This window comes from Mangifera indica, chromosome 2 (genome assembly GCF_011075055.1).
Source record: "Mangifera indica cultivar Alphonso chromosome 2, CATAS_Mindica_2.1, whole genome shotgun sequence".
Taxonomy (NCBI): domain Eukaryota; kingdom Viridiplantae; phylum Streptophyta; class Magnoliopsida; order Sapindales; family Anacardiaceae; genus Mangifera; species Mangifera indica.
The window spans coordinates 12152352-12168116 of NC_058138.1; the positions used below are offsets into that span (position 1 = coordinate 12152352).

A 15765-nucleotide genomic window follows, 5' to 3' on the forward strand; every position below is an offset into this window, starting at 1 on the left:
AATGATGATCGAGTGAAATTTCCTTCTCGGATGGATGCACTTGCTCTACACTACACGTAAAAAACAAGACAGACAAGACAAACAAGACGTGTTTTACCTAGAAAAGTGTTACAACTTATTCAGATCCGTACTTGCTGGGACTGTTTTTCTGTCACATATACGCGTGACATTTCTCTTTATTAAAGGAACCCAAAGCCAAGGTCAGTCCATGACCTGAACCCTCTTTGTCTGTCTGAAGTTACAGAAATGGTATCCTCGAGTGGTAAGAAGGAAGGAATAATGAGCCGGTGTTTGCAGCGGCTAAGTGCTTTTCCAGGGAAAATAAGAAAATTAGGACAAGATGATCCCAGAAGGATTACTCATTCTCTAAAAGTGGGGCTCGCCATCACATTGGTGTCTTTGTTCTATTACTTTGAACCTCTCTATTCCGGTTTCGGGGATTCTACAGTGTGGGCTATTTTGACTGTTGTTGTTGTCTTCGAATTCTCTGTTGGTTAGTTTTCGGCTTTATTGCAAATATACTTGTAGCTCTTCACTTTTGTTTCTTTTATGGGCGAGTTTGATCGATTGTTGTTATATATGTTGCAGGAGCCACACTTGGTAGAGGTTTAAATAGAGGCTTGGCAACTTTCATGGCTGGAGCTTTAGGATTTGGTGCTCACCGTTTAGCAAGCCTCTCCGGAAACAAGGGTGAACCCATACTCCTTGCGCTTTTTGTCTTCCTCATAGGTAAATAAATCCTCAAGCAAGTCTGCAGCTTTTTACATTTATTGTTAAAAGAAAAATTAATTTAGTGATGGATCTGGTGAAACTGGTTGTGATGCAGCTGCGGCAGTGACATTTCTAAGATTCTTTCCTCGAATGAAGGCGAGATATGATTATGGGCTCCTAATTTTTATCTTGACATTCTGCATGATAACGGTTTCTGGTTACCGCGATGAGGAGCTGCTGGAGATGGCTCATCAGAGGATTTCTACCATCTTAATCGGTGGCTTCACGGCCGTGGCCGTATGCATTTTCATTTTCCCTGTTTGGGCAGGAGATGATCTTCACAATTTGGTTGCTAACAACATCGAGAAACTTGCCATCTTCTTAGAAGGTAATATCATGAAAGAGTTATAGAGCCTCTTTAATTTTAAATCTCAGGCTAATTTCTGCGTTTTTGCATATAGGTTTTGGACCTGAATACTTTAAAATGACAGAGGATGAAGAATCACCCAAGAAAGTTTCAGAAGGATTTAAAAGTGTGCTTAATTCAAAACAAAGTGAAGAATCCATGGTGAGTCTAGCCACCACTGTCATATATATCAATAAACAAATAAATATACAAATTATGTGTCATTATGTAATTGGGTAATTTTGAAGACATATCATTTATGTACTCAATTGTATACACAAAATCATGCATCCATAATGTTGCCCTCTCCCAGTCTTAACCTCTGAACATTACATAATAATTCATATTTTGCAGGCAAACTTTGCTAGATGGGAGCCTCGACATGGTAAATTTAGGTTTCGACATCCATGGAAACACTACTTGAAGATTGCAAGCCTAACCCGGCAATGTGCCTATAGAATTGAAGCTCTTAATGGGTGCCTCAATGACAAAACACAAGTAATGCCCTGATTATATTCTTTCAAATTCTACAGATAAAGAAATGGCATGATTTCACAATCAATTTATAATTTCTTAACATTAAAGATGTCTAATTTGTTTTATTTATGCATGAATTACTTGCAGACACCACAAGAAATCCGATGCAAAATCCAGGACGCAAGCATACAACTCTGTTCGGAATCTGCCAATACTTTGAAAGAATTAGCTTTGGCAATAAGAACAATGACTCCACCAACCCCTGCCAATCAACACCTTATAAATTCTAAAATTGCAGCCAAGAATCTAAAATCCTTGCTAAATACCGGGTTGTTCAAGGAAACTGACCTTCTAGAAGTTATACCAGTAGCTACCATGGCTTATCTACTAGTTGATGTTGTTTCTTGCACTGAAAAAATTGCAGAGTCAATTCAGGAACTAGCCTCTCTAGCTAAATTCAAAAGTACTAAGAAACATGAAGAAAGACAAGCTCAGCCAAATTTATGTCCCCAGAGAACTATGCAGCGAAATTCTGGCATTAGTATACCTGCAGTTCAACCAAATTTATGTTTCCAAAGAAGTATGCAGAAAAATTCTGGCATCAGTCATGCACCCCATCATGTTATTACTATTCATCAAGAATCTCCGTGTTTGTCAGTAGATCGGACTTAATAATAAGAAACAGTTAGAGAAATGGATGAATGTCTTTGAATTTGTTTAGTCACTAACATGTAAGATGATTTCCACCCATGTTTTGTGTATGCTAGTAATGACTGTATTATATTATGATGAAACAAACTGACGCTATCAGATTTTCCTTAGCAAATCGTTGGAAATCTACTCTAAAGAAGTAACTAGTTACATTCTCAATAGAAAAACATAGGTTAGGCTCTAAGTATGGGTAAAAGCCCTTCTATCTAGAAACACTTGGAAGAGTGACTCTTGACGATTTCAATTATCTCATTATCTCTCCGATGTCATATTCGTCTCATATTATCACAAGATTATTTTCAATCCTTATCATCTATCTTTACAAGATTACTTAATTATATCGTATTTTGACATGATAATAAAGTAACCAAACTTCCTTAAATGTTTAGATTTAATGTACTAAGATCCAAATGTATCCAATTATGTAATTACAACATTATCCCTTTTTTTTTTTTATAAATACATAATTGTATAGAGGTAAGAGACAATAAATTATATTTTCATACTATAACTTTCAAATTTTCAGTAAAAGATTCAATATAAGATAAAAATAGATGTAAACTTTCAAGTAGTAGATCAGATCACTTTAAAAATTCATTTTATTAATTGTTATTTCTTGTGTAAGATTACACCTCATCTTACTTACTTCTTATTAGTGGAATTTTAACCATTAAGAATTTGATGCTAGAAAGAAAATACTTGAAAAGATCTTCTTTTTTCAGCAAAAACATAAAAACATTTCCTTTTCATCATTCTCTGACAAAACATTTTTTATCCCATGGATCCTTATGGAAAAATGATCAAGGAAACTTTGAGCATTCAAGCTACTAAAGATAGTCAATTTCTCTGGTAAATCAGCTCGGTTTGTTGCTAAAGACTAACTTGTCTCAATAAATAGAGTGCATTCAATGGCAGTTGATGACTAAATAATGCCATGAGATGTCGAACCAATGCCATCAATGCTTTAATCTAGTAAATGGATCCTCTCCCATCAATTAGTCGTTACAAGGTCACAAGCCTGTCACACAAGTATTTTTTGTCTCTACCAACAGAGTCAGCAACAAGGTGTCTTTAGGCAAAGGACCTAAAATCCTCCACAATGTACAAATGATAACTTACCTCATGGACCTACTACTACCCATCAACGCTATGATGTAAGACATGCAAACCATAACTCACGTCTCGACAACATCAACCAATGATGTGTAGACCATAACTCACATCTTGGCAACGTCAACCAATGATTTGTTGACCATAACTCACATTTTGATGGTATCAATTACTAACATGTAAATCGCAACTCACAACATGAGCTTGTTAAGATATATGGATATTAATTTACACCATGAAGATACTAACCCACAACATACAATGAATAACTCATAATTTTGGTAAACAAATTAATGTTTGATTTATCATATCAAAATTATTGAGTTTGATTTCAACTGAGTAATGTTTGATTGATGAAATATGATTGTCGATGAAATCTCTTACTACTTATATATAGGAGACCAAGAATGACCAGTTCCACACAACTTGAGAGGTTTCAACTTGTATTGTAAAAAGGTCTTTACCTCAACAATGGAACAAGTTAGGGCCTCTTAAGATGGAGCTAATGGCTTGCCTTGATGAAAAAAGGTGACTTGTTGAGATTTACAATACTCTTCTTATCTTTTCTTCAACTTGAATAGTAATCAAAGATATTTGTAGCTTTGTGTTAAGATATAGGTAATGTCTCTCCACCAATAGTGAAGAAAGACAAAAATATGAGGTTGAAGGGATTTCAACCTAACCCACTTAATTGAAAGACTTTAGTTTATTTGTTATTCGATGGAATCTTGAACATCTTCATCTAAGTTATAATCTTAGAGAAACAAGTAAGATACTCATGTCATCTTTAAGATATGCATAACATCTATTGAATGAATCTAATTTTCTAATTATACTTTGTTGTTGAAAATTTATTTTTACTGTGTCAATTTACTTTGAGTAATAATATATTTGAATTTGTTGAATTTGGTCCCATGAATGTAGGCAATTGTTCTAGTTTAACCACATAAAAATTGAATTGTTCCTTTTAGATTTATAGCTTGTTTTATTTTCTCTATTGCATTGTTGTATGAAATCGTAATTCAACTAATTATTGATATAATTGTAGTCGCACATTGTGATCATAACCAACTTATATTGTTTATATAGTCTAACACTTATTAATAAGAAAAGTGCGACATGACAAAATTTTTCAATTTTCTAATAAATTAAAACACTTTGAATGGTTGACATCAATAGAACTTGCTATGTTCGATATAAGTTATAAATAACACAACTAAAATGCAATCCAACCACTTAGAATATTAATGTTAAATTTATAAATTGCCTTAAATTTAAAAAAAATATAAGGTATGTAGAGAAAGAAAGGGAGAAAGTGACAGGATAATTAATTAACGATATAGAAATATTCCTTGGAACCATCCAGAAAACTTAAAGTTGTAAGAGCACTAAATATAATAAACCAAGGTTTTGAAAACTAGATTGATTGGTTCAATCAGGAACTAGCTCCAAGTCTGATCCAATTTATATTAAAAATTGGTTTAAATTTTATCTTAGTTAAAACTGGTGAATCAGATAAACCAGTTAAAACAAACAGAATTAAATTTGACCAAAGTTTGAATATTTTTAGAAAATTTGAGTATTTTTAAGTAATTTAATTATTTTATATTAGACTGGAGCAAATTCTAAAGGTCTATAAAGAAAATATAGACAAAAAATAAAATTAAAAAAAGAAGAAAAATGGAGACATTTTTTTAATCTAATTATTTCATTGAAATTAGATAAATGATATGTTCTAATTTTTATAGATTTGGGTATCTTGATTGATTTTTTTTTTGTAAATTTTTAAACTATTGAAGCTTTTTATTTTGATTTTTCTATTCAAATGTAGAATCTATTTGTTGTTTTGATATTATTTATAAAAAAAATATTATAATTTGATAATAGTTTGAACCGATCGATTGGACCGATTAAAACATAAATCAATGAGATAACTGAATTAATCACTAGTCCTACTTTAAAAACACTGCAATAAACATAAGGTGTACATAGCTATATATATAGGTTTTCAACATGACAAAGTACATAAAAATTTGACCTAAAACTAGTTATTAACTAAATATAAACCATTGATATCTGTTAGCACAGCTTTTGTAATAAATATTACATCCAAGTTATTTATGATCATTAATTATGTATTGATAATAACACCCTTCTTAGACACCTAACAAAAGTCATAAACCCTTATTTAGCCACGTATAATTTCTCACTTACAAGCAAAGTTCCTAGTCATAGATAGGGATTGTTCTCTTTTTATTTTAGAAAAACAACTTTTCTTAAACCTGCAATGGGATCTTCAAGTCAAGAAAACAATAACAAACTTCTCAGTCGAGTTTGCGAATTGTTCAAGTCCTTGCAAAAGAAGTTCCGCACTAAGGTGTTTAACATTGTAGAGAAAGCACAGGAAGTCGCCAAAGGTGATCCAAGAAGGATAATTCATTCCTTAAAAGTAGGACTAGCTCTCACCTTTGTTTCATTGTTCTACTACTTTCAACCTCTCTATGATGGCTTAGGTGTTAATGCAATGTGGGCTGTTCTTACTGTCGTGGTTGTCTTCGAATTTTCAGTTGGTATTGTTTCTAATCAACAATACTCTTTAAAATTTTTAAGGATTACTCAATAAATTGTTGAAACTCCAGCTTTATTCTGAAATTGGCAAGTATGTTACAAGAAGATCTTTGATACCAAGAATTCTTTAAAGATAATTAACACAATAAGCCGAATTATATATGCAAATGATTAATGGTATTGTTTAGAAATTCTGCATATAATTTGTCCTTTCTTTTTTTTTGTATTTCAGGAGCAACACTTGGAAAAGGTGTAAATAGGATGTTAGCAACATTGACAGGTGGTTTTCTAGCAGTTGGAGCTCATCGCATGGCTACTCTTTCTGGAAGGAGAGGAGAGCCCATATTCATAGCAATATTTGTCTTTATAATAGGTATTATATACATAAATAAATAAATATGTTTAGATCAAAACACAAACTTGTTCAGCCAATGTAACTTATTTATAACTATTAACTCAATTTATGATTTGGGGCTTAATGTAGCTTCAACTGTGACTTTCATGAGATTCTTTCCTACCTTGAAGGCAAGGTGCGATTATGGATTGAGTACCTTCATACTAACCTTCTCTTTGATATCTGTGTCTGGCTACCGAGATAATGAAGTGTTACACATGGCCCATCAAAGGCTATCAACCATAATCATTGGCAGTTGCACTGCCATTATCGTGTGTATCAGTATTTGGCCAGTTCGGGTTGGAGAGGAACTTCACAACCTTGTCTGTGACAACATCGAAAGGCTCGGTAAATTTTTAGAAGGTACAAAACACAATAAGCAATACTTTTTCTATTATATATTCTTTCTATTCTTAGTTTAAACTTGTGAAGGAAATTATTCAGCGTTTGGAGGTGAATACTTTGAAGAGTTTGAATGTGGGAAGTCTGACTATTATAAATCATTCCTTCATGGATATAAAAGCGTTCTCGATTCAAAAAATAGTGAAGAAACCATGGTGCAGAAGAGAAACTCCTTGTCTATTTCATTTCTTTCTAATAAATTAAACATTGATTTTCCACTAATTCAATTGTTAATATTAATTTGCAGGCTCAATTAGCAAGATGGGAACCAAGTCATGGTGGGTTCAAGTTTGGTCACCCTTGGAAACAATACTTGAAAATTGGCACTCTAACTCGACAATGTGCCTACAAAATCGAAACTCTTCAGTGTCAACTTAAGCACTCTAAAATCCAAGTACATGACTAACTTATCTTCATTTTATATGGCCTGCATGATAAAGAATTATTTTAGCAAATTAGATAACATAACACTTTTCACTTGTTGCAGGCCTCTGTAGAATTGCAGAAAAAAATTCAAGAGGCATGCATAAAGATCAGCACAGAATCAGGCAAATCTTTGAAGGAGTTAGCATTAGCAACAAAAACTATGACTCAATCAAAGTCATCCAATACCGATATTGCCAATTTAAGAAAGGCTGTCGAGAACCTAAAAACTCTACTCACAATTAACCAGTGGGAAGAAGTTAATCTCTTAGAGATAACACCATTGGCTGCAATTGCTTCAATTTTAATGGAAGTGGTTCAATTAATTGAGAACATTTCAGAAGTTGTCCATGAATTAGCCTCTATGGCACATTTCAATTGTGATGATGCAAAGGTATCACCAAAACAACCGTGTTCGTCTAAAGAAGGCCCGATTCAATCAATTGCCACAATGACCATAGAAAAACATGAAGATATAACATTTGTGGAATAATTAAAATTTTCTTGATAAAGTATACTTTTTTGTTTATTTAAATTAAGAACAAGCTACTAATTAGAGTTGATAGAAAAACAAGTATTTCTTGTTTTCGTTTTGCTGATGGTTAGGTATGCTCTTTCACTTGTGAAGTTAGAGAATAGATATTTTTGTCTTTCTCTTGAACTCTATCATAATAGAAACTATGATAAATCTTCAAAGAAGACGATGTTGTTTTGTTGACTTTTTTGTTGTGTTAGTCTTTCTAACCTTATTTAGAATATGAACTATCCTTCTCATTGGAAGGGAGGAGTCTAGGTTGTTTTTAGGTCTTTTCCTTTAAACCCTTTCTTTCTTTTTGCTAATATATACAATTACTTACCAAAAAGGAAAAAAAGTAAAAAAAGCTACTAATTAGAGTTATGGAAGTCTTTGTTAATTTTTCAAATAGCCTTTTGACAATTTTTTTACAGTAATAGCCGACATACATCATTCATATATCAAGCTAGATTAAGTTCAAGTTCTTTTGACTAAATTCCTCAAATATTAAATGATTTTAAAAAACTTAAATACAATTCAAAATTTTTAAATATTAAACATATTTTAGAAAACTCTTAAAATAACTTTCAATGATTTTTCGGATTGCTACAAAAAATTAATGTCTATAAATATTTCCCCTTATTTCAGCACATACATTTTCATAATATTGTTATACCCTTATTTTAAAACACACAAAAACTATATCTAAACTATATATCAAGTAAACCCTAAAAGTGTAAAAAAAAAAAAAAAAAGTGTGGAATGAACTCATTTTAACCTAAAAAAAGGTCCATGGAACATCAAAATGATTTTTTTTTTTAATTGCTAAGTAAAATATTAATGGGACATATGGCTTTAAGGGTACTTTAGGGGTGAGGGTTAAAGTAGGCCTTAACTGTCTATTGGGTGGGATAGGATTGAGTAGGTATTTTCTAATGTTTAACATTTTTATGTTTTTATTTCCCAGTTTAAAAGGATTAATATCATCCGCCCTTAAGAGGCTGAAAAGAACAAGTGGTACAACGATTATTAAAAAGTATGAAATGCCTCCATGTCGTTAAGATGTCCAGTGAAGTAAACTGAATAGTATTAGTGACCTTATTACTCTTTGATTGTTGCATACTTGGAAGTTGTAGAAGGACTTTAACCGTCTGATTCTTCCCATACCCTACTATAGATGCATATAACAAAACCCTATAGTCATCTACAAGTTTGAAAACCTAAAAGTAGAGCTTTACAATTTAGGTTTCTTCTAGGATGAAACCCTATTGGCGCCAATTCGCGCAACCATAGCAATAGGGACAACAAACTTGAGGGCAGTTGTAGCCAATGGCAACAAATCAATAGCAAACTGCCATCTTTCACCAAGTCTTAAGCTCTATTATATGAGACTGCAGCCACTACTATAATAAAAAAGATACGACATTTCAAAAGAAGACATTTGGACTCAAATTGTCTTTAATATATTTTTTGGTGATAACTTCATAAAAAATATTTTCTATTTTGTGGTAAAAAAAATTTATTTTAAACATTCATTTGTGCTAACAATTTATAGAATCAATATTGGAACAAACCTTATTTTTTCGAATTTTTCACATAAATTCATTTGTTATTTTCACCCTTGTCAAGTGAAAGAAATTGTAAGAAGATATAAGTAGAGATGGCAATGGGAGCGAGTAGGAGATAAATACCTTAATCCCCATCCTCATCTTTGTAGAGGAAAACTTTTGTCGTCCTCACTCTATCATTCGCATGCTTATGGGGAAAGTTTCTCTTCCTTTTCCCTCCCCATCTCCCCAAGAAAATTTCTTACACTTTTCCCTCTCATCTTTGCTAGAAAAATAATAAAATATTTATTAAGTGTCTTGATATATTTGTAATAATTCAAAACTTTTAAAGATAAATTAATATATAAGGGGTTTTAGGGAATATGTACAATGAGGACGAGCCTAGAAATGGTCAGGTCGAAGATGTATTCATCTACGTCACTGTCTCGTCTCTGATTGTAAAGATTTTAACCATCATTTCTCTGTCTTTATTAGGGAATCCTCTTCTTGTTCAGGAAGGGATATGTCAAAAACATGATTTTGCATTCCCTTTGTTTAAGGTCAATTAATACATACATGGAAATAAATAAATCCTAATAGATTATGATTGATTCTTTCTTCATTTTCACACTCTTTCTCAAGCTAGTGAATAAATCATTTTTGTTTCCAATTTAGATACAATTATATAAAATACAGTGTTACTTAATCCCTTTGTAAGCACATTTGGAACTTGACATCTTGTTGAGATATAAAATGTGCTCATTAGTCCACTTTTCAACTTTTCTTTAATGAAATGTCTATATACTTCCCTGTATCTTGTTTAGTAATATTGTATTAGGTATTGATTACAATGCTTTTGTCATAATAGGTCTCATTTCATCTTCAAGTCTTCCAAAATAATCTCCAACCAAAAAAGTTCACAAACTTCTTCAGTCATTGCTTAGAACTACTTTAACATTAGATCTTGCTACCACATTTTCTTTTTCTAATTCTCTATGTCGTACAATTCTCACCAAGAAATGTGTCATATCCAAAAATTGACTTCATCCAACATAGTCTATGTCTATTTAGGCTCTTTGTTAAGTTGATACTAGACAAATTCGAATCAAGCTCTTAATTGGGATAGTATCCTAAAGCTAATCGTTACCAATGTGTTTCTTGATGTAAGCATATTTTGAGTTAATAAAAAAGAAAATCTTTATCTTACATTGTTTGCATAATTTTTATAAACTTCTTTAGAATGGTTGAATTGTATGAGTGTTCAATGCATGTCAACTGATACATTAGGTGGTTATTCTTTAAACGTTCGTAGTTTTGATATTACCTTGTCTAACACAAGTAATACAATGATAACCATTATAATATGAATTATCGCATCAAAAAGTGGTGATAGATCTTATGTGTCAAAGTTGTTCATTTACAACTTAGTGTAACATATGAGTACACGTTGTAGATGTATTCACTGAATAAACCCACTAAAAGAATTTCATATAGATGGTTGCTCCAAAATTTATGAAATGAATTCTCTTAGTAAACGGTGGTACATGTGATCCTCTAACTTGAAACAATTTGAGGTTTGTCTAGAATATGTAACAACTTCATGAAACAATCTCATCCTTTGTGAAATAACTTGAGGATTGCTTGAGGGATAGATGTTCCAAACTTGGAATAGGCATTTTGCCTTAGACTTCATGTTTTCTTAAAAATGTCTGAAGAGGTGAATGACTTGCTTGAACAACATATTCTTAACTTGACATATTATGGAACATGTCTTCAACTTCCTGAATGGATGTTCCAACTTTCAAACTTTTTTTTTTTAAATTCAATATTGGGTAAAAACTTGAATGTGCTTGTGAATGGTCTCACTCTTAATGTGAATTTGTATGAAATGGACATCCTCTATATTGAAACATGATAGAATAGGATCTGACTACTGGAACAAAGTTGTTCCTTATTAAACAAACAATTTAGGAAATGAGACGAACATTCTTTTTCTTAACATGAGTGTTCCTTTACACTTTTCCTACATTTTAATTTTGTTCATGACATAAGTCATACCTTAAACTTTGCTAGTTTCTTATACAATCATTTTCTTAGTTTTGGATTTTCAAAATACACAAGGGTCCAACATGTGTGCTCTAAAAGCAAGAATTGGAGATGGTCTTTTAGAATTTGGAGCGATTGTCACAAATAAAGGACTATATGAGTTAGTGTTGTTTTGGCAAAAGGAAATGTAACACATAACATCATCGTTACTCTTAACAAGGTAATGCATTTTATTTATTACATATTTACATCTCATAACTATCTTGATATCATTTTGTCTTGGGTAAATGCATAGATGATGACTCAACAATCAAACCAATTCCCTGTACATCATATTAGGTTGGATTTCATCATTTTTGGTTTTCCTCTAATATAAATCACTGTGTTATCATCTTTTGTTGTCTGTTGTCCATTGTCTTTATCCAACCCTGATAACCACATGTGTCATTTTGATAATTCTTATACTAGAAAAATAGATATAAGAACAATTCATTTTAAATAACATAATATGTTGAAAAAATAAGAAAATATGATGAAGAAAATTAAAAAAAAAAAATACTAATCATGTAATGTCAAATAACCCGTAATTACCAAAAACAAATTGAAAAACTCATAACAGTTTTGCAACCTAGGAAAATAATTAAGCAACTTGGGGAATAAAATCCTCCCATCTTTTCATTGTTTTTCATAGGTGTTTTCACATTGCTACCATCTTAGAATAACACACTACACTATTTATACACCTATAACAATAAAGTAACAATAAGCCAACATCATAACATTACACACTCATTACAGAATTACGGATTAACACAATCTAAATTTAATACTAATTTTAACACCAAGATGTAATGATCTTTCTTGTTTTATTTTGAGTTTTAAGCATGACATATTGTAAATAAGATGAGAGTTAGAAATTGATAAGTTGAGGATTTTAGTTTAGGTTTTATTTCAGGGTTTTGTTAGAAGATTAGAGATGAAGTACAGTTATATTTAATTATGTTAATTTGTTACATTCCTACAAAGATAGTGCTTTATAATGTCACAATTGAGATCCAATGGAACCAACAATATTTAGATTCTAGACCAAAACTTAGTTTTGAAACAATTGAATTTCTCCAAATGTTAGCAATTTGCAAAATTAACAATACATATAAAAAAAGGTTTAGGTTAGGTATTTTTTACATGAATAGCAAATGTGTTATGTTCATGTCAACTCATTTGCAAAATAAGTCATGCTTAGATTGATCCTTCATAACTCAAACACGACCTGCATATAAGTGTTATGTCATTTTATGTTTTTAAAACATGTCAAATCAAGTTAATTTGGGTCATGTATAAGTGAAAAACATGTAAAATATATCATTTTGTGTAAAAATAGGTAAATATGTAAAAAAAGAATGTTTTATACGACATAACTTGTTTCTAAAATAAGTCAAACAAATTGTGACTCATCAACCCATTTATAAAATGGGTTATGTTTCGATTAGGTGTTTTTGATATGATTCTAATTCAGATTATATTCAAATTCTTTTTAACCCATAATTTGAAAAAAAAAAAAAAAAAACACAACACAAAAACAACCCATTAACCTTATCAAATAACTTTCTAGTCAATTTAGCTCATGTATAAGTAGAAAACATGTTGACCATATCATTTCATGTAAAAGCAAATAAACAAGTTAAACAAGTGTTATGACTTGACATAACCTATTTCTAAAATAGGTTAAATAGATTATGACCTAGCAAACCGTATATAAAAAGACAAAAATGAGTATATTTGGATTGGATTAGGTGTTTTCTAATCAATTATAACATATTGGAATAGACCATGATTTTCTTGACGTTTCAGAAAAACACCCAGAGAACTCAAACAAATTCGAGAATAAGGATGTCAATTCGACCTTCTAAACTTGGTCTATGGCTTGCCCCTCCTTATATGGGGAGGGGATTCCTAATGGGAGCAAGCACGAGGACAAAGATGGCTAAAATCCCTATAATCAAGGATGAGGGTAAATAAATCTTCAACTTGTCCACTTATCAAGGTGTCTCTTTACCTATATTTAGAAAGGGTAAATAAATCTTCACATTACACTTAGGATTTTTGAATTATTACAAATATATCGTAACACTTAATAACTATTTCATTAAAATTCTAACAAAGATAGGAAGGAGAATTTTCCATGTGAAGACGAGAGTTAAAGGGGAGATAAATTTTTTCAATAGGGAGGGAATAAGGATTCCCTATTATCCCCATATCAAAAATAGGGTGAAGATGGAAAAAGGTTTTTCCTGTAAGGACAAGGATGGGGATTGGACTATTCGCCTCTTCTCAACCTATCAAGTGAAAGAAACATGAATGTAAAAGTCTCAAACCAGCATCAAATATGCAACCAATAATTATATAACATAATTATCAATAAACCTAGGGTTTCAACTAATATTCTATGGTTTATCAAATTTATCAAGTGTTATGACCAATTGACAAGACATATAAAGAAATTATTATAATGAAATAAGAATATAACTAAGAAAATGAGAAGAAGTTATTAAAAGTGAATGAGATTGATCAACTTACCATAAGAGGAGAGGCTAAAGCAACACAAGAAAAGAAATATTAAAGATGTTAAGGTTGAAGGTATGACAGAAAAGAGAAAATTTGGAGATGTATGAGACTAAAGATGCGACACAAGAGGAAATAACTTGGAGATGTGTTAGACTATAGGCATAACACAAGGAAGAAGAATTCTCGAGGCATGTGTCAAGTTAAAGGTGACCCATGATAAGAATGACCTCTTTAACGTAAAAATAACCTTTTAATATAATAACATTATAATAATATATTGTATTAAATTATAAAAATATATATTAATATAATATGTGTTAATAATATTATTATATTATATTCAATTTATTAATTTTATTAATAATATTATATTTAATATCAAATCAAATTCGAGCTAAATTCAAACTGATAAGAGATGTCGTTGGAATGTTATTGGAGGGATTAATAATATTACCGGTATCATGAATAATATTATTGAAAGGATAAATAATATCGTTAATTGAATAAATAGCATCACCAAAAAAATAAATAATGTCACTAATAAAATGAACAATATTATTGAATGAGAATTCAAGTCAAACTCTAATTGAGCTATCAAACTAAAATGTTAACCTAAATTCAATTCAAATCAAAACCAAAAACTAATTCAAATTGAGTTGACCTGATTTTAGGCTTAAAGAATATATCAATGATTATGGAACAAAAATAATAATAAAAAATGGTAGTTTAATCAATTAAATATAAATATCATTACAACATAAGAATATATTGACATAATATAATATTGAAAACTTAATAATCAAATGCATATTAATGGTTCAATACCAATGATAAATCATCTTTTAATTTTCTTCCATAACTAGACTTTTTTAATGTTAAATTGTTGTTTTTAAGTTTTTTTTTTTTGTATTTTACATGACTTTTTATTTAATTGCTACAAATATATTATATATTTTGTAAACCATATTTTACGACTAAAGTTATAGTTGTTGAATAAATTTATTTACAACTAAAATTTTAGTTATTGAAATATGTATTTAGTTACACATTTCACAATGAACAATATAGTTGGCAAACAAAAAAATTTACAACTAAAATTTTATATGTTAAAATAACCAAAAGGATAAAATTGTTATTTAGTTGCAGTTTACCTCTATTTTATAGCTAAACATTTAATGGTCAAAATATAATTATTTGTAATTAAATAACAAATTAATTTTAATTACATATTTCACGACTAACATTATAGTTCTCAATCAAAAACATTTTAGTTGCTAAAATAACTAAAATAATGAAATTATTTTGCAACTAAATACTTAGTTATCAAAACAAAATTATTTATAACTAAAAAATTAGTTGCAAAATATTAAGTTTGCTTCTATTAACTTAGTTGCCAAAATATTATTACTTGCTACTAAAATTTATTTTCACAGAAAATTCATTTTAGTTATACATTTCGTGACTATCGTTGCAATCGCCAAAAAGAATATTTACAGTTAAAATTTTAATTATTAAAATAACCAAAATGATATAATTATTTTGTAACTAAACAATTAGTTGTCAAAACAAAATTATTTATAATTAAAAAATTAATTGCAAAATATTAAATTTACCTCTATTTTATAACTAAATAGTTAGTTAAGGAAACATAATTACTTTAACTAAAAAATTAGCTGTAAAAATTTAATTTTAGTAGCCTATTGTCTTTCACCGGCAAAGTGGCATTTGGTACTAAACATTTGTAATAGGACACACGTCTAAGTTCAAAGACTTTAACACATGGTGGGCAGGCTTCTCTTTTATCCATAGTGTAACCTAATGGGTGTAATCATTTGCAATATTAAAAAGCATCAACATATCCATTAGTAAATAATCATAAGTGTAAATAAGT

General features: G+C 30.3%; 2 protein-coding genes across 3 annotated transcripts in view; both read left to right on the forward strand.

The window, feature by feature from the left end:
• The first annotated feature begins 201 nt into the window (after window positions 1-201).
• Window positions 202-15765, forward strand: part of LOC123203270 (aluminum-activated malate transporter 2-like) — a 31417-nt gene continuing 15853 nt past the window's right edge. Inside the window, exons 1-6 of one of the 2 annotated variants that reach the window (XM_044619583.1) lie at window positions 202-493; window positions 589-729; window positions 827-1099; window positions 1173-1279; window positions 1472-1615; window positions 1742-2186. In XM_044619583.1, coding sequence (XP_044475518.1) covers window positions 247-493; window positions 589-729; window positions 827-1099; window positions 1173-1279; window positions 1472-1615; window positions 1742-2186 — 1357 coding nt within the window. In that variant the 5' untranslated portion in view covers window positions 202-246. Of the gene's footprint in view, window positions 494-588; window positions 730-826; window positions 1100-1172; window positions 1280-1471; window positions 1616-1741; window positions 2421-15765 lie in introns of those variants that run through there. The other variant, XM_044619577.1, reaches the window with a different exon arrangement.
• On the forward strand, window positions 5703-7695 carry LOC123199025 (aluminum-activated malate transporter 2-like). Its single transcript, XM_044613824.1, has 6 exons — window positions 5703-5985; window positions 6216-6356; window positions 6468-6740; window positions 6822-6934; window positions 7027-7173; window positions 7267-7695. The coding sequence occupies exons 1-6, from the start codon at window positions 5703-5705 to the stop codon at window positions 7693-7695; spliced, it is 1386 nt and encodes a 461-aa protein (XP_044469759.1).